This window comes from Diospyros lotus, chromosome 1, assembly GCF_014633365.1.
Source record: "Diospyros lotus cultivar Yz01 chromosome 1, ASM1463336v1, whole genome shotgun sequence".
NCBI lineage: Eukaryota > Viridiplantae > Streptophyta > Magnoliopsida > Ericales > Ebenaceae > Diospyros > Diospyros lotus.
In genome coordinates this window covers 52,514,906-52,542,757 of record NC_068338.1, presented here as the reverse complement: position 1 = coordinate 52,542,757, position 27,852 = coordinate 52,514,906, and the positions used below count along the sequence as shown (strand labels likewise).

The 27,852-nt window shown below is 37.0% G+C and overlaps 2 protein-coding genes across 2 annotated transcripts; both read left to right on the top strand.

Moving 5' to 3' along the window:
* The first annotated feature begins 109 nt into the window (after positions 1-109).
* On the top strand, positions 110-25,534 carry LOC127807983 (uncharacterized). The gene is made up of 9 exons (XM_052346272.1): positions 110-507; positions 980-1,223; positions 1,342-1,491; positions 3,022-3,079; positions 3,180-3,272; positions 22,439-22,537; positions 23,100-23,191; positions 24,708-24,767; positions 24,835-25,534. Exons 1-9 carry the CDS (start codon positions 293-295, stop codon positions 25,081-25,083), a joined length of 1,260 nt encoding a protein of 419 aa, XP_052202232.1. The 5' UTR covers positions 110-292; the 3' UTR covers positions 25,084-25,534.
* Positions 25,535-26,481: 947 nt separating this feature from the next.
* Positions 26,482-27,778, top strand: LOC127789859 (uncharacterized). Its single transcript, XM_052318904.1, has 2 exons — positions 26,482-27,047; positions 27,182-27,778. The coding sequence occupies exons 1-2, from the start codon at positions 26,919-26,921 to the stop codon at positions 27,545-27,547; spliced, it is 495 nt and encodes a 164-aa protein (XP_052174864.1). The 5' UTR covers positions 26,482-26,918; the 3' UTR covers positions 27,548-27,778.
* Positions 27,779-27,852: the final 74 nt, after the last annotated feature.

Below are 27,852 nucleotides of genomic sequence, written 5' to 3'. Positions count from 1 at the left end.
TTTATAATAGTCTTATGATTAGAATTAACAATAAATAAAAATAATAATAAAATTAATTATTATTAATTTTAAACAATTACGGCGCATGGGTTTGGAGCTAGAGAAAACGGAAAGAAAGCGAAGTAGAGTAATTAGAACGGACGGGAAGCGGCGGTGGCCAAAAGGACGATCTGAAGAACAATCGACGTGAGTCAGGGCGAATGGGTTTTACTAGGGCTTTGTAAATTCCCCCTTTCTTGTTCCTCAAGCAGCCATCATCCATTCATTCATTCTTCAATCACATCCTTTCACGATGAACGCCGCCAAATCCAGCTCCTTCTACGCCCTCAGATCCCTCAACCGCATCCGCCAAGCCGCCATTGCTTCCAGAGACCTTTCCTCAGCTTCGTCTCCCTCCGCCTTCATCCTCAAGCAGTCTTCTCTCCTCTCCAATCACCTCTCCCCGACCCTCCCTCCTCTCCCCGCCTCCCTCCGCCATTTCCGCAACTCTCGCGATCCCCTAGCCAGGTAACCATCTCTATCCATTTACATGTTTTTACTTATTAAAGCGCGCTTCTATGCTTCTCTATATATATATATATATACAAAATGTCTAGTGATATTAGGATTTGTTTGTAATTTTGTGCTTTCTTGAGTAATAAGTTAGAAATTGGAAATTCCACCTCTCAGTTTTATGCATTTATGTGTAGATTAAACTATAGCTTATACAAATATCTAATTGTAAAGATGTCATATTTTTTTGTGAGACCAGATGATATATAAATTAGGATTTGTTCGTAATTTTCTGTTTTATTGAGTATTAATAGTTAAGAACTTGAAAATTCCACCCCAGTTTTATGCATTTATGTGTATATGTATATAGATTAAGTTATAGCTTATAAAAACACCTAATTGTTAAGATGTCATATTTGTGCTCGAAACCAGATGATGGTAATACTATAATTTTTTTGAGGTTGAAGAGTTTATTTTTAAATTTCAGATATGAAAATCCACCGCCAATTAACTGGGGCATTCGGATTGTACCTGAGAAGAAGGCTTATGTGGTGGAAAGATTTGGGAAGTATGTGAAGACTTTAACGCCTGGAATTCATGTGCTTATTCCATTTGTTGATCGAATAGCTTATGCGCATTCCCTCAAGGAAGAGGCCATTCCGATCCCAGATCAGTCTGCCATCACAAAGGACAATGTTAGCATATTAATTGATGGTGTTCTTTATGTTAAGGTACTAGGATCATTTTTTTATGGGCACTAGGATCGTGTTTAGGTATTGAATTTGTGGATTTTGTGGTTTGTTGGATATTCAAATGGGTGTTTAATGGGGTTTAGTTGAGTGATTGCAGATTGTGGACCCCCGGCTGGCATCATATGGTGTTGAGAATCCTTTGTATGCAGTTATTCAGCTTGCACAGACGACAATGCGTAGTGAGCTTGGGAAAATCACCCTTGACAAGACATTTGAGGAAAGAGATACCTTAAATGAGAAGATAGTGGTATGTAATAGTTTGCTTCTTTGCTTGCTATTGGTTATTTGATTCTCAGGGATTGATAATCCTCACAAATATTGTTAGCCAATTGATGGTTGGCCTGTTAGAATTAGGGGTATAAAATTGTTGATCTATTTGAAAGGCAGCATTCCATTGAAACTTTATCTCCTTTGAGTTTTTCTTTTCTGTTTTCCTTCTTTTTTTTTTGGTTTGGTTGGGGGCGGGGAAGGAGTCTAATAGAAGCAGGGGACATGTTAGACAATATATTTATTTGTAGTATGATTTTTCTTTTGCATGATCATAAGTTGCAAGAGGCTGAGTTACCAAGGGGAAGAAATTTGCAATGCAATGTTTGGAAAGCATGTGCTTGTATGAGAGGGAATGAGAATTTTGATTTGTAAGACACAAGCATATCCAAAATGATTGGAGGACAAGTTAAAAAAAAAAAAGAAAAAAAACCTTGTGGTCCTCGTATGAGAAATGGACTTAATTTATGGTCAATCATATTATAAGTGATATTCTGTATCTTGAGATTGGATTAGATAGACAGCAAGAGATTAAGTATTGTGCTGAATTAATTTATATAAAGCTTTTATGAGGCATTGGAAGGTTAATATTGCAAGTTCATGAGATCATTGTGTAAAAGTGGATACATTTCCATGGTTAAGGACTTTGTGTGGAGTAGGTAGGAAGAGGAGAAAGTGAGTTTCCATTCATAATAATCTTGTATTGCAACTTCAATACACATCCCATTGCTGTGGCCTGATGAATGCAGCCGAAACTATATTTGAAAATTTTCAAATTGTACATCCTGTGGCTAAGATATAGCATTAACAGATATACATTAGGCATAAACCATAAGTTAAACTATAAAATCTTCTCATAACACAATTATATCCAAAGTATGAATTCTAAATTTAATTACTACAAGGAAATGCAGCATTTATGACCATTACATTAAAACTAGAATTGAGAATTTTGTTTCCATGAATAAACATCACATTTTGTTTTAATTTTAATGGTAAGGGATGCCTAAGGTAGGTGAACATGGCTGTTACTGTTGTTTTATAGTTTCTTTTGTATATTGAAAAGCTTGACATCAGCAACTATTTTGATATGGTATGTTTTTTAACTGGTGCTCTTTTAAACTATGTGAAATACTGTTTTATGTATTTGACTTGGGCTAAGATGTGTAACTGTGCCCAACCTCTGTATTTGAACATGCAACTGTTCAAAGCTGGACAGTTATTTTTGAAACCATGTATTCAATTCCAATTTTAGCCATGAAATAGTTTGTAATACTGTGCTTTCTTTAATCAACACGAGATGTACAATAGATATAAAACTTGACTGTCTACTTGGGCAAATAAGTAGATTAATTCAATTATTAGACCAGCCCACACCTGAAACCTGTACCTAAGCTATTTATCATTGGTAATATGTGTAAGCTGTACTAATCTTAAAGTTTGCAATGCTCACATTTTCACTTTTCTTGTATTTCAAGATTTGGTTAATCTAAAAGTATCTTTTCCCCAGATGGCAATCAATGAGGCTGCAAAAGATTGGGGCTTGAAATGCCTTCGTTATGAAATAAGTACTTTTTTCTTAACCAAAACATCATTTTGACAGTTTCTGTTCAATAATGTGTTTCTTGCAACTTGCGACATATGTGCTGTTGTCTTTTTTTGCCTTAGGGGACATATCTCCACCTCGTGGAGTGAGGGCAGCTATGGAAATGCAGGCAGAAGCGGAGCGCAAAAGGCGAGCTCAAGTTCTTGAGTCAGAAGGTGATGGGATTCTTTTGTTTTCTTCTTTTGTTTGCCATATCATAGACTTACATCTTTCATCAAAATGATTTGCTGACCTGCTCTTCAGTATGGCATCTTTATATAACATAGTGAAACTAGGGTTGGCAATGGTTCGGTTTGGTTTCGGTTTTTGCCAAAACCATAACCAAACTAAACTTAAACTACTAAAACCAAAACCAAACCATTGCCCATTGATTTTAAAAATTAAAAACTATAACCAAACCATTCGGTTTCGATTTTAATCGTGATTTTTTTAGTTTGATCCATATCAATAAACAAAGACAAACTCTTGCAAATAACATTCATAAAAATTTTTGATAACTCCACAACAAACAAAGACAAACTTTAAGAGCAACTTCAAGGAATACATCATTTCCAGCGCCAATTTCAATTTGGCACTGAAGAGCTCTCCAACGAATACACCATTTTGGTGTTGGGCACAATTTTAAATCACCAAATTTGGTGTTGAGTGAATAGTATAACATCAAATTTGGTGTTATAGTATTCACCAACACCAAATTTCCTTTTTTATTTTATTTCCAATTTTACCCCTCTTTGTATAACTTCAAAACAACCTATTCCCTTTATATCCTTTATCACTTTTATTATATTTGTATATTTTGATTAATAATTAGAAATATAAATTAAATTATTATACAAAATTGTGGAAAAGGAAGCGGTATTCCTTGATGATTTTATTGATGTCAATAATAGAATTTATACAAGAAGTTCCTAAGAATTCTCCTATATTTTAGGATTAGATTCCTTATCTAATATCTAGGACTAGATTACATCAATTTAAATATACAACAAGAAGATAAAACACAAAATAGATACAAAATATAAACAACAACAACAACATATCCAGCCTTTATCCCACTATGTGGGGTCGGCTACATGAATTCTAGACTTCCATGTATTTTTGTCTTTTGTAACATCCTCATTTAGATCCATATATTTCATATCAAATTTTAATGTCTCTCCCAAAGTCTTCTTGGGTCTACCTCTACCTCTTTTTGTGACTAATTGTTCCATTTCATCAACTCTCTTCACAGGAGCGTCTCTTAGTCTCCTTCTCACATGACCAAACCATCTTAGTCTAGTCTCTCTCATCTTCTCCTCGATTGGCATTACTCCTACCTTATTACGAATAACTTCATTTATAATTTTATCCTTTCTTGTATGTTCGCACATCCATCTTAACATCCTCATCTCCGCTACATTCGTCTTTTACTTATGCTGGTATTTGACTGCCCAATATTCTGAGCCATACAGCAAGACTGGTCTTATAGCTGTCTTATAAAATTTTCTTTTCAATTTTAATGGGATTTTACCATCACATAACACCCCCGATACATTTCTCCATTTTAGCCAACCTGCCTTAATTCTATGTGCGATATCCTCGTGGATTTCTCCATCTTTTTGAATCACTGATCCTAAATATCGAAAATGGCCTTTTCTTTATAAGATTTGATCTTCTAATTTTATTATAACATCATCCACTCTTGCATTTTTACTAAATTTGCATTCCATATATTCTGTTTTCTTTCTACTTAATTTAAATCCCTTAGATTCTAAATTGTTTCTCCACAACTCAAGCTTAGTGTTCACTCCTTCTTTTGTTTCATCCACCAACACTATGTCGTCTGCAAATAGCATACACCATGGCACATCTGTCTGAATATCCTTAGTGAGTTCATCCATTACTAGGGCAAATAAGCATAGACTTAGTGCAGAACCTTGATGCAGTCCTATTGTAGTTGTAAATGGTTCAGTATCCCCTCCGCATGTTCTGACCCTTATCTCTATACCATGATACATGTCCTTAAGGGCTTGTATATAGGCTATTTTGACTCATTTCTTCTCTAAAACCCTCCATAATATTTCTCTAGGGACCCTATCATAGGCCTTTTCTAGATCTATAAACACCATATGTAGGTCCTTCTGATGATCTCGATACTTTTCCATTAAACGCCTAAGTAAATATATAGCTTCCATTGTTGACCTACCAGGCATGAAACCAAACTGATTTTCTGACACCTTTGTTTCCTTTCTGAGCCTCTGCTCTATTACTCTCTCCCAGAGTTTCATGGTATGACTCATTAACTTAATTCCTCTATAATTTTCATAGTTTTGAACATCTCCTTTGTTCTTGTATATAGGAACCAAAGTACTCTTCCTCCACTCATTTGGCATCTTTTTTGATTTAAGGATGGTGTTAAATAGTTGCGTTAGCCAGGAGATGCCCTCTTCTCCCATACATTTCCATGCTTCTATTGGTATATTATCTGGTCCCACTGCCTTATGATTTTTCATCTTTTTTAATGCTTGACTTATTTCATTTGAACTTATGTGTCGATAGAATGTGTAGCTCACATTCCTTTCGGAGTTACTAAGATGTCCCAACCTAACGCAAATTGGGTACTTTATCTTTATCTTGCCATGGCTTCTTATCCTCGTTCCAACACTCCCCCTCAAGCTGGGGAGTAGATATCAATCATGCCCAGCTTGTTGATCAAGACTTCAAATTGGGTATTTGGCAAACCTTTTGTAAGAACATCAGCCACTTGATGATTGGAAGGGATATATGAAATCTTCAATAGATCGCTGTCTAACTTTTCCTTTAGGAAGTGTCTATCAATTTCGATATGATTGGTTTTTTCATGTTGCACTGGATTGTAGGCTATACTTATAGTTGATTGATTATCACCCAAGAGTTCAATAGGCCTTTGTATCGGAATTTTCAAATCTTGTAGGATAATCTTTACCCATAAGAGCTCGCATACACCTAGGGCCATAGTTCTAAATTCTGCCTCAGCACTGGATCTAGCCACCACCCCTTGCTTTTTGCTCCTCCTGGAGATCAGATTTCCTCCTAGAAATACACAGTACCCGGTTGTAAATCTTCGGTCAACCAGTGAGCCACCATAATCCGCATCTGTATATCCTTGAAGCTTTAAGTTTGTCCCTGGAGTGAATAAGATCCCTTTTCCAGGTGTAGTTTTAAGATAACATAGAATCTTCCTTACTGCTGCCATATGTTCTTCATTAGGATCATGCATGAACTGGCTGACTAGGTTGACAGCAAATGATATGTCAGGTCTAGTATGTGACAGATATATTAATCGCCCTACCAGGCGTTGAAATCTCCATTTGTCCACCTCTTGACCTCTTTTCTTGGCTTGGAATTTTGTATTGGGATCAAAAGGTATCTTTCCTCCTTTCCCCCCTAATAACCCTGTTTCATCAAACAAATCTAAGATATATTTTCATTGAGATAAGAAAATACCTTCCTTTGAGTGTGCTACTTCTATGCCTAAGAAGTAGCGCAATTGACCGAGCTCTTTGATTTCAAATTCATGAACTAAATTTTGTTTGAGACGATCTTGTTTAGTTGTATCATTCCCTGTTAGCACTATATCATCCACATAGACAAGCAAAATTGTTACATTTTCTCCTGTATGTTTGATGAATAGAGTGTGGTCTCCTCGGCTTCGGTGATATCCCATAGAAAGCATGGCCTTTGAAAATCTTTCAAACCATGCTCGAGAGGACTGTTTGAGTCCATATAGAGCTTTCTTGAGTTTACAAACCTGAGTCTTTCCATCTCTGTGAAGTCATTTGTTTTTAGATTAGTTTCTGTTCTTAGTATTCCCTTTGGGAATTCTGTTAGCATATTTTTCATCCTGTAATTTGTAGTAGTTAGTTTGTTTCAAAGCTGCCCGGAAAATGGTTAAATCCGGTCAGGATAGGGGCAGTTAGTTGTAACTGCCTTGCCCGCCTCTATGCTTTATAAATAGGGGCTGGGAGGGCTCAGTTGAAGGTGTGAAATCTCAGGGTTATCTTGTAAGGATTGTGCAGGTGAGCTAGGTCAAGAGATTCTGCATTTCTCTTGGGATTTCTTCTCTTGGTAGTCTAGGGTTTTAGACTAAGGGAAAAGAGAGGGTTTCCTAGTTCATATAATTGCTGTAAAATTGTCAAGATAGTGGAGATTTCATGGGCCTAAGGCAGTCTGGATGTAGGTCTCTTTTATGAGACTGAACCAAGATAAAATCTTGTGTCCCTTGTTGTGTTTTTCTTGCTGTGTTCTATTCCTATTTTTGTTCTTCCTATCAAGTGATTGTGTGTATATTGTTTGGGGGTATAATCAGTGAGTCTTGAGGGGTAGTTTGCTGTAAGTGTGTGGTGGTCTTAAGAACTACAATCTGGTATCAGAGCTCCAGGGATAATCTCCAGCAAATCTATCAAGATTTTTCAAGATTCTCAAGAAACCAGAATCAGCTCTGGTAGGCGATCATGGCACCCTCATCGGCCAATCGATATGATGTGGAGAAGTTTGACGGTAGCAACGATTTTGGCCTCTGGCGGATCAAAATGGAAGCCCTGCTATGCAGTCTAGGGTTGGAAAAAGCAATCGAACAAGAGGTAACTACCGAGGGAAGCTCTGAAGGTAAGGATCCTAAAACCATATCTTTAGAGGATAAGGAAATAAACAAGAAAGCATACAGCATGCTTATCTTGAGTCTTGGAGACAAAGTTCTCCGAGAAGTTTCAAAATTAAAAACAGCCACTGAAATCTGGAAGAAATTGGAGTCTCTTTATTTAAAGAAGACTTTATCCAGTAGGCTGTATTTAAAGGCCAAATTCTTCACATATAAGATGCAAGAAAATCAGAAACTTCAAGAGCATCTAGATGAATTCAATAAGCTATGTCTTGACTTAGAGAATATAGGAGTAAACTATGAGGACGAAGATAGAGCCCTAGTTCTTCTTTATTCTCTGCCTAAGTCTTATGAAAACTTTGTAGACATCCTGCAACACGGTAGGGACAAACTATCGTTAGAAGATGTAATAGGATCCCTAAACTCAAAGGAATTGAGAATAAAAATGGAAATAAAACCCACCCCCAGTGATGCCCTAACCGTAAGGTCTAGGAGTACCAAAAAGGACTCAAAAGGAAAAAGGGGAAAGTCTAGATCAAAGTCTAGAAATGGAAAGGGTCCTATTAAGTGTTACTACTGCCAGGAGGAAGGGCATATCAAGAGATACTGCCCTAAAAGAAAGAAAGACATGGCTGAAAAGAAAACATCCGATGGTGGAGCAAACTTAGCTGACCTTGGATATGACAGTTCAGAGGCCTTGACTGTCACAGAAATAGCTGGAAGTAACAGTTGGGTGATGGATTCGGGTTGTTCATTTCACATGACCCCTAGGAGGCATTGGCTGCAAAATTATAGAGAAATTAATGGGGGTAAGGTCTTGCTGGGCAATACCATGAGTGCAGGGTTATAGGAGTGGGAGATGTGAGGTTAAGGATGAATGATGGCTCGTTTTTGACTCTCTCAGCAGTTAGGCATGTGCCTGATCTCAAGAGGAACTTGGTTTCCCTTGGAGAATTAGACAGAAATGGCCTAAAATTTAAAGGAGAGACAGGAGCCATAACAGTGGCCAAAGGGTCACTGGTCTGCATGAAAGCAAAATTGCAGAATGGCATTTATATCCTGCAAGCCTCCATCTTAAGTGGTGAGGTTGCAGCAGCAAGTAGCAAATCCCAAGATTTGGCTAAATTGTGGCATCTAAGGATGTCACATATAAGTGAGCAAGGGCTCAAGGAGTTAGCTAAACAAGGGATCTTAGAAAATAACCAAGTCTCAGTTTTATCCAAATGTGAGTCTTGCATCTATGGAAAGGCAGCAAAACTTAGGTTTAATAAGACTGCCATTCACTCATCTAAGTCCACCTTAGATTACATACACTCTGATCTGTGGGGACCAGCCCAAACCCCAACCCATGGAGGATCTAGATACTTCCTTTCTATTATAGATGATTATTCTAGAATGTTGTGGGTTTATGTGCTAAAATCTAAAGATCAAACTTATGGGATTTTTAGAAACTGGAAGACAATGGTAGAAACTCAAATGGGCAAGAAAATTAAAACCATTAGGACAGATAATGGATTGGAATTCTGCAATAAGGAATTTAATGAAATGTGCAAAGAAAATGGCATAATTAGGCACCTAACAGCCCCTAGAAACCCCCAGCAAAACGGGGTGGCTGAGAGGATGAATCGGACAATATTAGAAAGGCTAAGATGCATGTTATTCCATGCACTCCTTCCAAAAACTTTCTGGGGGGAAGCAGTTTCTACTGCAGCCCACATACTCAACCGAACCCCATCTAAAGCCATAGACTTGCAAACTCCCTATGAGAAATGGACAGGCCATAAGCCAAACCTTGCCCACCTTAGGGTGTTTGGGTGTTTAGCCTATGCTCATGTGAAGCAAGGCAAACTTGAACCTAGGGCTAGGAAATGTCTCTTTATAGGTTATCCAACCGGTGTGAAGGGATACAAACTATGGAACCTTGAACAAGAAGGACCTAGGACAATAATCTCTAGGGATGTAACTTTTGATGAGTCATCTACCATAAGTCTAAGCTCAAATGAAACCCAGAAGCATCTAGATGAGAAGATCGACTCTATGAAGGTAGACATTCAAGGTATAGAGCCTGAAATGAATGACATAGAACCTGAACCAGTTCTGGATCTAAATGATCAGGTCCAAGAGGAAGATCAGGGTGCTGAAACATCTCAATATGAGGAAGAAGAAGCTGACAGTGATGCTGATTCCAGCATTGGTGATCAGCCAAACCCAAATAGGTATAGTGTGGCTAGAGATAGGCAACCTAGAGTCCGCAGGCCACCTCTTAGGTTTGGTTACTCAGATTTAGTAGCCTATGCTTTATATAGTGCCTCCAAAATTTCTGATGAAGAACCCCAGTCCTATGACCAAGCTATAGCTTCTAAGCATTCCCAAAAATGGATAGAAGCCATGAAATCAGAAATATCTTCCCTTATGAAAAACCAAACCTGGGAACTGGTAGAAAAACCGAAAGGGAAGAGGATTGTAAGCTGCAAATGGCTTTACAAAATAAAAGAAGGAGCGGATGTAAATTCTAAGCCTAGATTCAAAGCTAGGCTAGTTGCTAGAGGATTTACCCAAGTCCAAGGGGTTGATTACAATGAAGTTTTCTCCCCAGTTGTAAGGCATACATCAATTAGGGTTTTGCTGGCCATCACTGCCCAATTAGACTTGAAATTGGAGCAGATGGATGTTACCACAGCTTTCCTACATGGAGAGTTGGAAGAAAAGATATATATGAACCAACCTAGAGGTTTTGAAGTCAAGGATAAGGTGGAGAAAGTTTGTTTGCTCAAAAAGTCTCTCTATGGGCTCAAACAATCTCCTAGACAGTGGTATCGCCGATTTGATACTGTTATGATAAGCCAAGGATATTCAAGATGTTCCTATGATTGTTGTGTGTATCTTAAGCACATATCCCCTAGCATTTCAATATACTTACTACTCTATGTGGATGACATGCTTATTGCAAGTCAATCCCACAAAGAAATCCAGCATCTAAAGGAGAAATTAAAGGCTGAATTTGAAATGAAAGAGCTAGGTGAGGCTAGGAAGATTCTAGGGATGGAAATCTCTAGGGATAGGCAGCATCGAAAATTATTTCTATCTCAAAAATCATATATAGAAAAGTTGCTATCTAGGTTTGGTATGGTTGTTTCAAAACCAGTAAGTGTGCCATTTGCCCCTCATTTCAAACTAACCTCAAAACAGTCCCCTAAAAATGAGGAGGAAAGGAGAGAAATGGAGAAGATTCCATACTCAAATGCTGTAGGCAGCCTGATGTATGGAATGGTTTGCACCCGGCCCGACCTAGCTCATGCAATGAGTGTAGTTAGCCGCTTCATGGCAAACCCAGGTAGATCCCATTGGATGGCAGTAAAATGGATGCTTAGATACCTAAGAGGCACCAGCAAAAATGTGTTATCCTATGGTGGAGCCAAAATAGGAGAAAAACCTAGTATTCTAGGCTTCTCAGATGCAGATTACGCTGCAGACCTTGATAAACGTAGGTCCACAACCGGTTACATTTTTAAGTTGTGGAATTCCTCTATTAGTTGGAAGTCCAGCCTCCAACATGTGGTAGCTTTATCCACTACCGAGGCAGAATATATAGCTGTTGCTGATGCAATTAAAGAGGCTATATGGCTTAAGGGGTTAGTGGGAGAGCTTCTAGGTTTAGAGGTTAAAGTCACCTTGATGTGTGATAGTCAAAGTGCTATACATTTATCAAAGAACCAGGCTCACCATGAGAGGACAAAACACATAGATATTAGGTATCATTTCATTAGGGATATCATTGAAAATAAACTTGTTGATCTAATCAAAGTTGCAGGAGAAAATAATGCTGCAGATATATTTACTAAAGCTGTTCCAGTTTCAAAGCTTCAGCAACATATCAAGCAGTTGAATTTTATTCCAGATCAGAATTGAAGATGGAGCAGGTGTGCAGGAAGCTAAAGTGCAGTGAATCTAATTCAAATGGGTGGAGAATTGTGAAGTCATTTGTTTTTAGATTAGTTTCTGTTCTTAGTATTCCCTTTGGGAAGTCTGTTAGCATATTTTTCATCCTGTAATTTGTAGTAGTTAGTTTGTTTCAAAGCTGCCTGGAAAATGGTTAAATCCGGTCAGGATAGGGGCAGTTAGTTGTAACTGCCTTGCCCGCCTCTATGCTTTATAAATAAGGGCTGGGAGGGCTCAGTTGAAGGTGTGAAATCTCAGGGTTATCTTGTAAGGATTGTGCGGGTGAGCTAGGTCAAGAGATTCTGCATTTCTCTTGGGATTTCTTCTCTTGGTAGTCTAGGGTTTTAGACTAAGGGAAAAGAGAGGGTTTCCTAGATCATATAATTGCTGTAAAATTGTCAAGATAGTGGAGATTTCATGGGCCTAAGGCAGTCTGGATGTAGGTCTCTTTATGAGACTGAACCAGGATAAAATCTTGTGTCCCTTGTTGTGTTTTTCTTGCTGTGTTCTATTCCTATTTTTGTTCTTCCTATCGAGTGATTGTGTGTATATTGTTTGGGGGTATAATCAGTGAGTCTTGAGGGGTAGTTTGCTGTAAGTGTGTGGTGGTCTTAAGAACTACACACTTAGATTGTAGTTCTTAAGACCACCACAATCTCCTTCATGTGTAAAGCCAGGAGGGATTTCCATAAAAACTTCTTCCTCTAAATCTCCGTGTAAGAAAGCATTTTTGACATCGAATTGTTGCAATTTCCATCCAAATTTAGCTGCCAATGCTATTAGAATTCTGACCGTAGTCATTCTTGCTACAGGTGCAAAGGTTTCTACATAATCAATACCATAAGATTGAGTATAACCTTTGGCCACTAAGCGAGCCTTATACCTGTCAAGAGTTCTATTGGCTTTGTATTTGACATTAAAAATCCACCTGCAACCCACTAGTTTGGTATCCTTTGTTCTAGGAACTAATTCCCCGATTTTATTTTTCTTTAGGGCATCCATTTCTTCTAACATTGCATTCTTCCAATTATGGTCTTTTACAGCTTATTCGACTGATTTGGGAATAGCAATTGCATCCAATGATGTTAGGAAGCTTTGATATTGATCGGATACACGGTGGTATGATAGATAAGAAGCTAATGGATGTTTGGTGCAAGTTCTAACACCTTTTCGAATGGCAATGGGAAGGTTCAAGTCCAGGGGTTTAGATTTGGGTTGAGATGTACTGGAGTTGGTGGCTGGATTTTTACTTGGTATAATTTCCAGGCTAGTATCCGGAGCTGATGATGGGACTGGCTGCAGTTCTTCAATGGGCTGCCTTCTCTTGTAAACATAAGGAGAACCTTTGTATCTTATAGGAGAACCGAGGCTGGAGTGAGGATGATTAGTTGGTAAAGGTTGAGGTATCATACTAGGGCTGAAATTTTTTGAAGGATCCTGACCAGCTGCTTTAGTCTCTAGACTTGCATTTAGAAATTCCCAATCCAAATCTATAAGATTTGTACCTGTTGGCCTAGCTGGAATGGGAGAAAAATAGGGCTAAGATTCATTAAATGTGACATCTTTTGAAACAGAACTTTCGGGTGTTTGGGTGGTAGTACTTATACCCTTTTTGTGTTGGAGAGTATCCAAGGAAGATGCACTTAAGGGCCCTAGGGTCCAACTTCAACTTGTCTCTATGGATTTTGAGTATGTGAACAAAACATACACATCCAAACACTCTTTAAGGGTAGCTAAGTATGAAGATTAAAGTTTGGAAAAAATGAATTTAAAGATTGAAAAGGACTTTGACCATTTAGAACCCTAGATGGAACCCTATTAATGACGTAAGTAGCTGTTAACATAGCTTCCCCCCAAAAAAAATATTTTGGCACATGATGATGATGGAGTAAGGTTCGAGTGACATTGAGAAGATGACGCATCTTTCTCTCTGCCACCCCATTTTGTTGGGGTGTATCAATGCAAGATGACTCATGTATGATTCCCTCTTGTTGGAAATAAGTTTGCAACTGAGTGTTAAAGTAATCTTTTGCATTGTCTATTCTAAGCCTTTTTATAGTAATCCCAAATTGGGTTTGAATCATTTTGCAAAATGTGATCAATGTGGACCCAATAGTAGTCTTATCTTTTAAAAGAAATACCCAACACATACGTGTGCAATCGTTAATAAATGTAATAAACCATTTTGCCCGAGAACAATTGGGTATTCTAGATGGCCTCCAAACATCAGAATGAATCAAGTAGAATGGTTTTAAAGATAAAGTATTACTGATTGGAAATGAGACTCGATGATGTTTAGCAACAATACATTCATCACACCTAAGACTCCTAGGGTCTAATGACTTAAACAAATATGGAAATACTTGTTTTAATAATCTAAATGGAGGATGACCTAGTTTAAAATGATGTAACCAAATAGAAGATAATTTAGAGGCTAACTGGGAGGATGAAGAATAAGCCACATGTTGCTGTTGTCTCCTTGTAGAACAATCAGTCTCCCCATCCAAGATATAGAGCCCATTTCGAACTTTAGCCACACTAATCATCTGGCCCATTTTCTTGTCCTGAAACTTACACATTGAAGGAGAGAAAACCGCCAAACAATCAAGATTTTGGGTTAGTTTTTGTAGAGAAATCAAGCTGGTAGTTAAGGCTGGAACATAAAGAACTTGTTCAAGGGAAAGCTGAGAGTTTAATGATACTTTGCCTTTACCTAGGATAGGAATAGTGGTTCCATTGGCAATCAGGATATGTTTGGTAGGCTTAAGGGTGTCATAAGTCATAAAACAATGAATATTAGGGGTCATGTGGTTGGTAGCCCCTGAATCAAGGACCCAACTGCTATTCTTATCAATTTCAGAAGCTGAAAAAACTGTATAGGAAAGGAAGTTACCTTGAGAATTACCTTGATAGGCCAAGGAGCAGGTTCCTCCATCTTGAAACGTCCGGAGAAAGGCTTTTAATTTGCATAATTCCTTAGCATTCAGTGGAGCAGAATCAACTTCTGCTTCCCTTTTATCAGCTTCCTCTTCTTGCTCTTTATTTACATGAAAACTTTGGGATTTCATGTTCTTGAAGCCTCTGATCCTACTCAAGACTGCCTCCTTCCCATGCAGTTTAAAGCATGTTTCCCTAGTGTGGCGAGGCTTTTTGCAAAAGCTACACCATTGTGAGTCTCGATTATTACTAGGGCTATGATTCTGGGAACTTGATCCTGGTTTGCCAGGGTTCTAAAACCCTAATTTTCCAGTTTTATTTCCTCTACCTTTTTGTTTGCTGATCACTAGTGCAGATCCCTCAATAGTATGTTCAGTTAGCATAGCATATCTTCGATTTTCCTCACTCCTTACAATTGCAAAAACCTCATTAAGATTTGGGAGTTTCTCCTTACCGAGAATTTGTACCCGTACTTGGTCGAAGTCAGGATTGAGTCTAGCGAGGAACTCAACAATCTGGTCTCGTTCAATTATCCGATTGAGTGTTGCAGCATCCTCTTGGCATACCATTTTGATGGGCTGATATTGGTCAAGTTCCAGCCACAATCCTCTCATCACGTTGTAGTAATTTGTGACTGTGAGTTGGCTTTGTTTGGTAGCTGTAATCTTTGTCTTGACTTCAAAAATCACGGAAGCATCTTGGATTTTGGAGTAGGTTTGTTGCGCTGTCTCCTATACGGCTTTGGCTGTACTTAGGAACATAAAGTTCCTACTAATCTCTGGTTGCATAGTTCCCCATAACCAAGATATGATGCGAGAATCATCTATGTCCCATGCTATGTACATTGAATCTGTTTCTTTGGGAGGACTTCCAATCAGATGGTTACCTTTCCCATGACCCTTTAGAAGAGTCTTCACTAGTTGGGCCCATTGGAGATAATTTTTCCCGTCCAACCAATAAGATGGATGGACTATAGGTAGTTCTGAGGCTAGAGGGACTTCACCCACCACTGGAGAGTGATCTGGCTGATGTCCTTCTGCTGGATTTGTATCACCGTTGGGCTTGCGACATTTGATAGTTCCGCTATTGAACCTTTTGCTTTCGGCTACCAACGATTTCTTGAAAATAGTAGCCTCGTGGATGTAATAAAAGGCACGTCAGGGGCAAATAAAGATGGTCCAGGCTAGGGCAATGAAGGCAGGACCAACGGAGGATCAAATCAAGGACTGTGCAATGAAGGCACTACGGTTATGATGTATCCTACTCGATCTAAATCTTTGATACCATGTGGAAAAGGAAGTGGTATTCTTTGATGATTTTATTGATGTCAATAATAGAATTTATACAAGAAGTTCCTAAGAATTCTCCTATATTTTAGGACTAGATTACATCCCTATATTTTAGGACTAGATTACATCAATTTAAATATACAACAAGAAGATAAAACACAAAATAGATACAAAATATAAAAGAATAAAAACAACCTATCTTTATCTTGGCATAGCTTCTTATCCTTGTTCCAACAAAAATATATATCGATGTAAATATTTTATTAACATCTATAAAATGAGTATAATATTGAATATATTTTAAAATATTTAATATATTTTATAAATACCATGTTAATATAAAATAAACTATTTTTGTTTATGTATATGAATGTTTTTTATTTTAATAATTACTTAATAGAAAGAAAATATTCTTAATGCAAAAACTCAATAATATAATAAAAAGTAATAACATTTCCATTAACTTAAATTAAAAATACATGATGAAAATAGAAAAAAGTTTAAAATAAAAACATGGCATAAAAATAAAATTCTTTCTATTCTTATATTATGCTAAGTTAAATAAATTAGTTAATATTTATTAAATATTTATTTATAGAATATTCTTTAAAGATTCTCTTTTATACTAATTTTGACACAACGTGTAGCGTATGTGTGAAAAAAACACATCAAAATAAACTCTTAAAAGAACAAACTTCAATGGCCAAAGCTTGGCTTTCAAGAAGACGCAAAAACAAGACTGTTTTGCTAAGAAAATTTAAATAGGTTGTTGAAATTTGATTAAGAAAAACTTGATTACAAATTCTAAATCCTAGGCATATTTATAGTATTTGGCTAATCCAAATCCATCTAATATTTGTAAACAAAATCCAACTAAAATCTTAATAAAAATAGAATCCTAATCTAACATGAAATAGAATCCTAAATCAAATAGAAACATGAAGTTGAATTCTAAATCAAGTAAAATTCTAAAACTTAAGAAGTATTAAAATATTGTTCCGATGTGGTAGAGTCGGCTTTGGGCCGAGTCTTGATTGGTAACTGCATCATTCACCTCCACTTGAGAAGAATTCATCCTCGAATTATGATTTGGGTATGACAACTCCACATTCGGCAAGTACAAAGAGAGATCAGCCACATTGAATGTTTAGAAATACCCATATGATTAGATAAATCCACAACATAAATATTATCTTTGATCTTTTTTGTAATCTTGTAACGATCATACTTCTTTGGCTTGAGCTTGTTCTGCTATCCTGCTGGAATTCATTCATTCTTTAAGAATATCATGACTTCATCTCCAATCTCAAATACCTTGTGCTTCCTATGCTTGTCAGTTGTCGCCTTATACTTCTTATTTGTGCCACTTTTGCTTGACATCTTCTTGAATCGCTTGAACTTTTCTGCTAAGGAAACATGAGCAAAGACATTCCACCGCTTGAACTTTTCTGCTAAGGGAACATGAGCAAAGACATTCCTCCATCTCTTAGCCATATCTACATTGACATGGGTCCAACCATCGCCATGTTTGTTGCCTTTTGCCTCCATTGCATTATTACTATTAGATTGAGGACATTGAACATTCGATCTTGAGCGCTTCTCTAATTTGGTAGATCTTATCACAAGTCTTTCTCCTCTCATTAGCTTTCTTGATTTTGACTCTTCAACGGCTTCTAAATTTATTCATAGATTTTTCTTGCTTGGAGAAACATTCTTTTGTAACTATTTCGAATAAAGGCTTATTCCATGACTACCAGCAGTCTCTCAATCACTTAAAATATTGATGCTTAAATCCTCCTTTGGTCTAAGCACTTGATCAGCTATAGCAGTAGCTGTTACAACATTCTTAGTTTCAGAATCTAATTTCAGATTAATATCAAAAGCAGTTGCACTGCCCCAGTTAACTAGCTTGGGAGATCTAACACCTCTATCCACAAAGAGACCTATGTGACCATCTTGCTTTTGCAATTGCGAAGGTGAATATGTTCTTATTGCCTTTGATTCAACCATGCCAGAGCTTGAATAAACTGTAGAAGGATTTGCTACCACGACCTCCATCTCCTTTACAGTCGCAAGCCGATCAGAAGAAACGCCACCATCCTTGGGTTGCGAAGCAATGCCTGACTGGAAAATACCCCAGTATGAGTCAATAACCTTGGAGTTTCTGTCATGTTAGCAACATAAATCAGACTTGAGTTTGCAAACGTTGAGGTTGTTTGGACAACATAATCTTCGAAATCAAGTTCCAAACTCATCGAAAAGCCATTCTTTAGTTTATACTTATCGTTTCTCCAATGGTTGTGTTGTTGCGCATTCCTCCTAACCCCTTTACCACTAGGGTTGGCTATCATACAACCAAGATCATCCTCATCGTTGCTATCATCCAAGATTAATAAGGACAAGATTAATGATTGGTCTTCCCGGTTTAACATAACCGACTTGATTCACGCCATTAGTTCGGTTCCGATTATCTTTAACTCGTTGTAAAACGCCCATTTGGTTGCGGATTCGCTCCAATTGCTACTTTATTGTACGAGTTATTTCCTGTTGTTCTTCGATTGCTCTCCAAACCGCGGGCAACCCTCGATCACCGTCATGAGACTGGTTGCTATCATTACCTTCAAGATTGACCATCTGATTGGTTGATGAACCGCTCTGATACCACCTGATGTAGCATGTAGCACGTGTGAAAAAAACACACCAAAATAAACCCTTGAAAGAACAAATTTCAATGGCTGAAGTTTGGCTTTCAAGAAGACGCAAAAACAAAACTATTTTGCTAAGAAAACCCAAATAGGTTACTAGAATATGATTGAGAAAAACTTGATTACAGACTCTAGATTCTAGGCATATTTATAGTATTTAGTTAATTCAAATCCATCTAATATTTGTAAACAAAATCCAACTATAATCCTAATAAAAATAAAATCCTAATCCAACATGAAGTAGAATCCTAAATCAAGTAGAAACATGAAGTTGAATCCTAAATCAAATAGAATTCTAAAACTTAAGAAGTATTAAAATATTTTTCCGGCTGGGTCGGGTCGGCTTTGGGCCGGGTCTTGATTGGTGACCGCATCAAATTTGATGTTGAAAATTTTAGTGTAAAACACCGTTGGACAACAAATTAGCGCTGGATTTGGTGTCCAATGTTGGAGTTACTCTAATAAAGTTACTTTCTTGCATAAAGTTACAAATTAACTTCAAACTTCTTGGATATAATTATTTGATTGATAAAAATAAAATAATTTAAGATTAGATTTTATTTTTATTTGTTAATTACTTTATAAATGTTAAATATTTTATATATTTGTAATGCATTAGTTAAAATACTTGTAAAAAAATGCATTAGTCAATATATATATTATGTGTATATATATAATATATTAAATAAAAAATATCTATTATATATATGTATATTCGGTTCGGTTTGGTTTGGTTCGGTTACCCACACATTTGGTTCAGTTTTAGTTTGGGTTTTGGTTTGGATTTAGTGAAAACCATAACCAAACCATACCCATTGAAACAGTGTTCGATTTTTCACCAAATCAAACCATTACCTAGTCAAACAGTTTTTAACCACGTTGACCGGTTCGGTTCCTCACGGTTTCGGTTGCAATTGCCATCCCTAAGTGAAACATTATATCAGCATCTTCAATTTGGAAAACTTATCATTCACTAAGGTAGTGTTTGTTAACCAAGATACGATCTTTAAAAAGTGGAATATAGAAAGTATTCCAGACAAAAGTGTTGTTTATTGTGTTTGTTAAATTTTTTTGGCAATTTTTTGGAAAAGAAGTCACGTGACTTCTTATCTGGAATTATTCAGATAAATTTATCTTTCTCCCTTTCAAATAAATTTATCTTGGACTTTACTGATAAGAAAAAATAACCCATATATCTCCCAATACATTTAAAAAAATTTAATAAATAATCTGATATAAATCTTGTAATGCTTTCAAGTCTTATCTTGAACATTTCATATTTTGGTTCGGAAAACATTCAAATCTTATTTTGATACAAGCTTATCTTGCTTAATTTAACAAACTCTACCTAAGAGGAAATATCCTTGATTCATAAGAAAAGAGGAAAAGTATACAAATAAGAACTCATAAGTTTAGTGGTCAACCAGACCTTTTGTTTGTTTTCCTCAATTCTTTGTCAGTGGCATGTCTATAGGCTCTAGAAAGTTTGAAGACAAGAAATAACGTGGTAACGGTCTTATCAGCAACTCAGAATTTTATTGATCGATGCAAGAAATATCTTAGCAAAAATCACTTCCATGGAAATTGTAATTTACCAGTATTCATGTTAGACTATGAATGGGTGAAATTAGCTGAACATAAAAAACAAAAACTTGACTTTACAACAGAAAATAAGGAAACAATACTCATCAAGGAATTGTAATTGACTCGATAAGCAGTCTCTTTTGGTTGGAAGGTGAGAGAAGTTTCATACTATTGTTATTTCAGGTCAGATTGAGCGTTCATGCTTAAGCTAAAGAAAGACTAGTCAAGCTAAAAAGTGTTGAAAAAATTCAGTAAAACCTTATCCTTCTAGACATGATCAATCTGGAACAAAGCCTCCTTCATACTTCTTTGAACTTAATTTAAGTACATTCAGGTCTTTGCTGGCATTAGTTGGGAGTTGGGACAGTAATAATATGTGCTCGGAGCTTCACTAGAGGAGCTTCACTAGAGCATCTAGGACCAGGAGCACCCCAAGGGGTTAAGAAAAATTTTCAAATCATAGTTGTCAAGCCACACTGAGGTGCCAAGAGTCCTTGGGGCCTAGGTGCAAGGTGAAGCGCAAGCCTCATGCACGTGAGGCAAACATTTATTCAAATGCTTATAAAATATTTATGCACCATTATTTTCAACATGTATCTATAAAGAGATAAATGCAAACTAATAAAATCATGGATGACAAATAACCAACACTATAACAATTAACAACTAATATTATTTCAACCACTATAATGACAACTCTAGCTGTTGGTTTCCCTTCTCTCGTATCTTGCATAACTAATACCATAAAAGAAGAAATAACACTGAAAACAATATAAATTATTTGAAAATAAACAAGAAGTTTCACCATATAAGAAGAAATAATATTGGAATTAGTTGAAAAATAAAAGGTTCAGGAAACTACACAGGAGACATCAAACTCAAAAGGTTCTGCAAAATAATATAACTTAGTTGAAAAATAGGTTCAGCAAAATACACAACATAAAAAGTTTCGCCATAATGATTGAAAACAGCATGTTCAGCACAGAAAACTACTCAGCAGGACTGTACAAAATCAGCAGTGAAAAAAATTGATGGAAAACACCAAAACAGTATGCATTAAAAAATAGGTCCCTGGACATGTTTTCCTACCTCCAGAGACCCTGACGATGAAAACAGGTGTCTGGAGTTGAGGTTCATTCTCCCACATACAGGAGTTGTCCGCTGGTGCATGTCTCACGTGTGGAAGGCTGACAGTTCCGGCAGACATCCAGCGGCCTCCGGCAGGATCACCTGACAAGATATACACCAATATGCACTCATGTGGACACGAAACTACTTATAAGATAAAATAAAAAAAAAATTCTAGTATTTTGCTGTTGTGTCAATTTGTTGAAGCAGTTTTGGGCCACTGAAAAGGAGAAGCTGATTAGCCAACAAGGGTTTTCACCTTTCAGTGGAGAAGAAGTTTGAGTTATGTGACCTTTGAGATTGTTATGAGGGTTTTATCGAGCAAAACACAGCTTTAAACTTAAAACAGATCCAGACATAAGGCACATGAGGCTTGTGCCATGCACTTTTTGTCAAAATCACTCTGGATCTGATCCATCGGGGTCTACAACTTTGCCAACATGCCTCATTCACCTTTGCAGTGCCTTTTAGATGGCGTTGCACCTCCATGTAGAAGGGGCATGTAGAGCTGCTCCCCTCTGTGTGCGGCGTGCCTTTGACAACTATGTTTCAAATAACTATGGCATTGGCAAAATGAAGGGTCATTTACTTCCTTAGCACACATGCAGGGTCTGTCAAGTATCATTTAAAACTATCCTAGTCAAATGATTAATGATCTGACATGTAGGTCTCCTTACTGCTGTCTAGGAAAAGAAAGGTTCAATATTCTAACTGAGCTCAAAATCCCCCATTAAAAAATAAATAAAAACCTGAACTTATACCAGCCTCATCATTTACCAACAGGCGCTGGAAATTCTCAGTTTGTGTGGACTAGTCACCAAATCTCTGTAGCCTTGGAGGTGTTGGAGGGGCAAATTGATTTATTGCACCTTAGTGCAAACATCAAAGTTTGGCGGTGAAGTATTCTGATTTCGAAGTCTACTGCTACTGTAGGCAGAGAAACTATCTCAAAGAGTTCAATTGACCTCCTGGTGTCCAATACAACAAACCCTTGAATTCGACCCATCTTCAACATCATTAATACCGAATTCACTGGAAAGAAACTACTGGATGTAGATGATGATAGTTGTCTCTTCTGCTCATATTTTCTCATGATTCTGATGTGCTTTTGTATTTAACAGGAGAAAGGCAGGCAAACATTAATATAGCTGATGGAAAGAAAAGTTCAGTAATCCTTGAGTCAGAAGCTGCAAAGATGGACCAGGTTAATAGAGCACAAGGTTGGTTATGAAGTTCTGGAGATGTATTTTTAGCTTTCTTTAATCTCTACTTCAGAGAATATAGCCTGCTTTTCTTCTTCTTGTTATTAGTTTCCCCACTTCTTCTATTCATTGGTTGAAATAGATTCTTTAGAACCAAAAACATAATTAAGAATACAACTCAATTTTATGCTGTTCTTAACCCCCCAACCCAGAGAGAGAGAGTAATAGCTTGGATATTTTCAATACTATGTTGAAATAAGGCTAGCCATTTTAAATAGCATGAGGCAGAAGCATCTTAGAGCTTTTATGATATGATTTTAGAATGACCTTGCAAAACGAAGAAGGGGAGGGAGCTTAAATCTTTGTTGAATTTGTCGTTATGACAGTGAAGTTGGACTTGTTCTGTTGTTTTGTCTTCTTGAACATCGTCTTCTTGAACATCAAATTGTTGGTGATTCTTATTTCATCGGTGCTCTAGCCCTCAAATTGTTTGGCTAGTAGATTGCAATAACATTAATATTTCTTTACAACAATCACAAGGTTTAATCCCACTCTATTTCTTTTAATCTTCTGACATCAGGAGAGGCAGAAGCAATTCTTGCTAAAGCACAAGCAACAGCTAAAGGAATTGCCATGGTGTCACAGGCCCTTAAGGAGCATGGGGGTGTGGAGGTGAGGTCATTCTTTCTCTTGGTTGCATGTATGGTCTGCTGAAATTTCATGCCTTGTTGAAGACTCCCATCTTAGAATTTTTAGAGTTGTCTTTAGCTCTTAATATTCCCTTCTAAAAATGAAAGATGGCATATAATCATTGAGCAGTTGTCTTTAGCTCTTAATATTCCCTTCTAAAAACGAAAGCATGCATCTATATTTTCCTTCTGTTGTTTCCTTTTCCTCCACATTCATGGTCTTTCCAGGAGGCATTTGAACATTACACTTGCCATCCATGCAGTTTATCCTAAGTAATGGTGCTCTGAGTAATACAAACATTGAGCAGTTGATGCTAGACTGTTTAAGAAGATGCTTGTTGTGTCAGCATTTCTCTTTAACCAAGTTCATCACTCCCTGTTTGGAACTTGTATCAGTTACCCCAAGGTAAAGGCTTTTGGGGAGCCAGAGATACTTGATAGAAGATATGGCTACATCACAGTGGGCCAGGTGTTTTTGGGATCAAAAAGTTTACTTCTGAGTGATTTTGGATTGTATTTTTTACTCACTCCCTTCCAAAATAATTCTCTAATTGCTGACACTTATGGGGATAAACAGTTTACTTCTGGGTGGTTTTGGGTATTGTTAAATGTTAGTCCCCCTTCCAAAATCATTATCAAATTTTTTGGCTTTTGTATATTGTGTTCTGGATATGGCCCTAGATAAAAATTGTCGGAACACTATATAATTCATTTAGCCAACTCTGTTTCAAGGGATAAAGGGTTGTGATTGTTGTTGTTTATTGTATAGTTGAGTTTGACTGCAGTCTAACTTCAACTATTAATTCTATTCCGTTAAACACCTGTTCTGTTCTGTGGCATCTTTTGGAAACACTATAATTGCTTACTTCCTCTTGTTCCACTATAATTATTGTTCATGATTCAGTTATGCATTTCAAAATGGGATGCAGCAGAAATGAAAATGGCTGTTGCTGCCTAGTGTGTTGTGGAAATAGCCTCTTTGCAAAGCAAAGGGTAAGACTGCATCCAAAATTGACCTTTCCCTGACTCTCTCAAAATTGGGGAAACTTGTGCAGTGGGAATGCCCCTTTTTTCAACATTTTGGTATTCATATATTTGCCAAACCATCCTGGTATTCATATATTTGCTTGGAATATGCTGTTGTACGCGTACTGCTTGTAGTCACTGACGTTGCTAGTTAATGCACTGTCCTTGCACTGAATGACTTAAAATGCCAATTTACTAATTTATACGATTTGTCAGTTTGATGATGTGCTGATGTGTGAGAAACCAAGTGTTGAAGTCTTTTAAGATTTTTTAGGTATCCCATTGATAAAGAAATATTCCCATCGTGTCTGAATAAGCTGATGACTGCTGATTTAGTCTCTTGAAATCTTGAGATGCCTAGGGGAAATAAAGTTGTTGATGAGTAATGAATGGTATTCTTGAAATTTCTATCAAAAGTCTGAATTCACTTGCACATTATCTGCTGAGGCTGAAAATTGTACTGTGATTCGCAGGCAGCAAGTTTAAGAATTGCCGAGCAATATGTTCAAGCCTTCAGCATGATTGCGAAAAAGGTAAGTAGCAAAGCTAGTGAAGATTTTGTCCTAATAATTTCATTTAACGTTCAATTTGTGTTATTAGGGTAACACATTACTGCTTCCGACATCGGCTTCCAACCCCGCTAGCATGGTGGCTCAAGCTCTAGGCATCTACAAGAGCTTGATTGGCAACAATTCCAGCAATGTGGTTCAAGATCTTTCTCCTGCCAAGGCCGAACCTTCCTCTGATGAGACTGAAAGTGATGATAGCCACAAGCCTGCCAAATCAAATGAAGGAGAAAATCAAGAGAAGCCAGTATTTTCCCTGCAGAGCCCCCCAAAGAAGCATTAGATTTTGTGGCAGAGGCCATGACATATTATGTTCATTCAGGCAGGTAGGCAGGCAGGCAAACGTCAGTCTAGACACTTGCTTGGTGCTAGTCTTGTGGATCGATTATCTTCTGTGTTTTTGTCCATTTCTACTAGCTTCGGGACAGACGGGAAAAAGCAAAGATTCTATTGATGAGTGCACTACGAAAAGACTCTGAAGAGGATGATGGATAATCTTTTTCACCATACACATTGGAGTTCTGACCTCAATAGGCCCAAGTTGAATTTGTCTCTTGAATTTAAACAGAGAGAAGAAATTGAAAGGCATGTTTTAGGATCACCGTGATTTTGGTACCTCTTAAAAAAAAAAAAAAAAAAAAAAAAAACACCTTTTATGTATGCTATGTGGTATGAAAGAACCCTTGTAATAATGTTCAATATATAATATTAGTTGGGGTTAATCATGAGAATAATTTATTTCTTTTTGTGGATTAATTTTTTTAATTTTGACAATTAAATCTAAATTGGCTTAATTGAATGTAATTTTATTTAACATATACAATTAATTTAAAGAAAGTGTGTTTATGTTGATTTAATATGTCAGGTGATAAATAATAATAATAATAATAATATATTATGTAGAATTCACATGTATACATAAGTAAAAAAAAAAAAAATTATAACCTGTTACATATATAAAGTAAAAAAATGTTATTTTATTATTATATTTTTTATTTATATGTACATCTAATTCTCACAAATATTATTATATGATATTGTTGTGTCAAGTTAATATGAATTTTTTTTCTAATTTTTAAATTAATTTTATATGTTAGATAAAATTATATTTAATTAAGTTATTTTGAATCTAATTGTTAAAATTAAAAGAATTTGATAAAATTACAAATTTGTAAAAAAAATTAAATTATTTTCATGATTAACTCTATTAATTGTGGATGGTCCATGTTATGCATATGTAAGTAAAAATAATAAAAGATTCTTAGGTGCAAAAGATAAAATTTCTCACCTTAAGCGCCTCCATACACTGCCCCATGCACGTGGGAGGAGTTAATCACAATACATAGTGGCCCCTAAGGTAAGAGGTACAATGCATAATACCCACAATGAGACACCTCCACAAGAGGATGAAACTCCCACACTGCGATTGTCATAACTCGAACCTACATCCCTAAGTGCAAGTTTCTACTCCTTGAACCATCCGTGTTACGCTCGTGGGGGCAATAATAAAAGATTCTAAATGAATGAAGAGTTGCCGCGAATTGGTAGTTTTAGTTTAATTTTTATTCTTTTCCAGACAATATTTAAATGAAGACGAGTGTTGGTGTAATAATAATATTGTTTCAAATATTTTTTTAATTGAGAAATCTTTGAATTCAAATGTATAATAGGGAGTGACTTGTTACTTGAGTTTGGAGTGATTTTCCCAATCACTGTCCACATAATAGAATAAATAACAAAACAATTCTAATTATTAACTGTCATCAGCGGTCCTAACTCCTAAAAACTAACTACAAATATGGACTGCCCCAAAATTACACCCCAAAACTCGGGCAAGGAAAAGGTCATAAGGGCTTAGTTTGTGGGTCAAAATTAAGCTTGCAGGTTGCCCCAACAATCTCTCCTCTCCTTGCATCTATCGGTCAGAAACTTAATTAGAAGCAGCCTCACCCCTATATAATAAGCTCTTCTTTCCCTCTTGTTCCTCAGCCTAGCTCCCAGAGTCCCCATAGTCATTCATTTGCATATTCCTCTTCTGCTGCTGCTGCCGCTGCTGTTGCTCCACTGCACCTCACCTCGCCCGGCCTCGCCTATTGGTTGTTACATCCTGCAACAAACATGGGAGGCTGTGTGAGCAGACCTAAGGATCTGGATACCAAGGCAAAGGCTGCCCGCGCGCCTGCCCCCATCCCGGTTGAGGATGCCACCAGCAGCCCCAAGAAGCCCCAGGGCGAGACCCTACCCCAAGTAAATATTAATTTGATTGAACACCAGCTATATACATAATCAAAGCATAAATAGTGGCGTACCTGCTGAATTATGTTACCATTCATACACATCTTTGTGTTTTGACATCAATATATGTTTCTGTGATTGGTAAGGTGCAGGAAGAGAATGGAGGGGAGGAGACTAAGAAGGAAGAGCCTCTTCCTCTGGTAGATGTCTCTGAACCTACAAGCAGGGAGGCTGCCGAGAGCGATTCAAAGGCTGCAGCTGCTGAAGAGAAAGAGGAGGAGGAGCCTAAGCCTAAAGAAGAACAGGCTGCTGCTGCTGCTGCTGCAGAGGAAACCAAGCTGCTGGTGCTGGAGGTTGTTGAAGAGAAGAAACCAATGGAGGAATCAGATGCTGCTGCCCAAAGCTCATCATCATCATCATCAGAAGACAAGGGTGATGATGCACCACCACTTGTTACCACAACCCATAAGCAAGATGAAGCACAGCAAGCAGATCATCAGCTAATTAATTAACTCTAAACTACATTTGTGCCAGAAGAAATGATGGGTTTCATTATTTATTGTTTGATTCTTGGCGCTCATGCAGTGCACGAGTAGTCTGCAACCAATAAAGATTAAAAAAAAAAAAAACCATTTCAACTTCATTTATAGAACGTTATCTTGTGCATCTCATCTCTGTTGACTTGATCATTTCTGCAACATTCCAGCTGTTATTACTATATATAGTAGAAACAAGAAGTTGAAATGTTGGTTTCCATTCTCGTATTAACTTTCCAAGTACCAACAACATTATTGGTTTCTCTTAACTATTTAAAGAC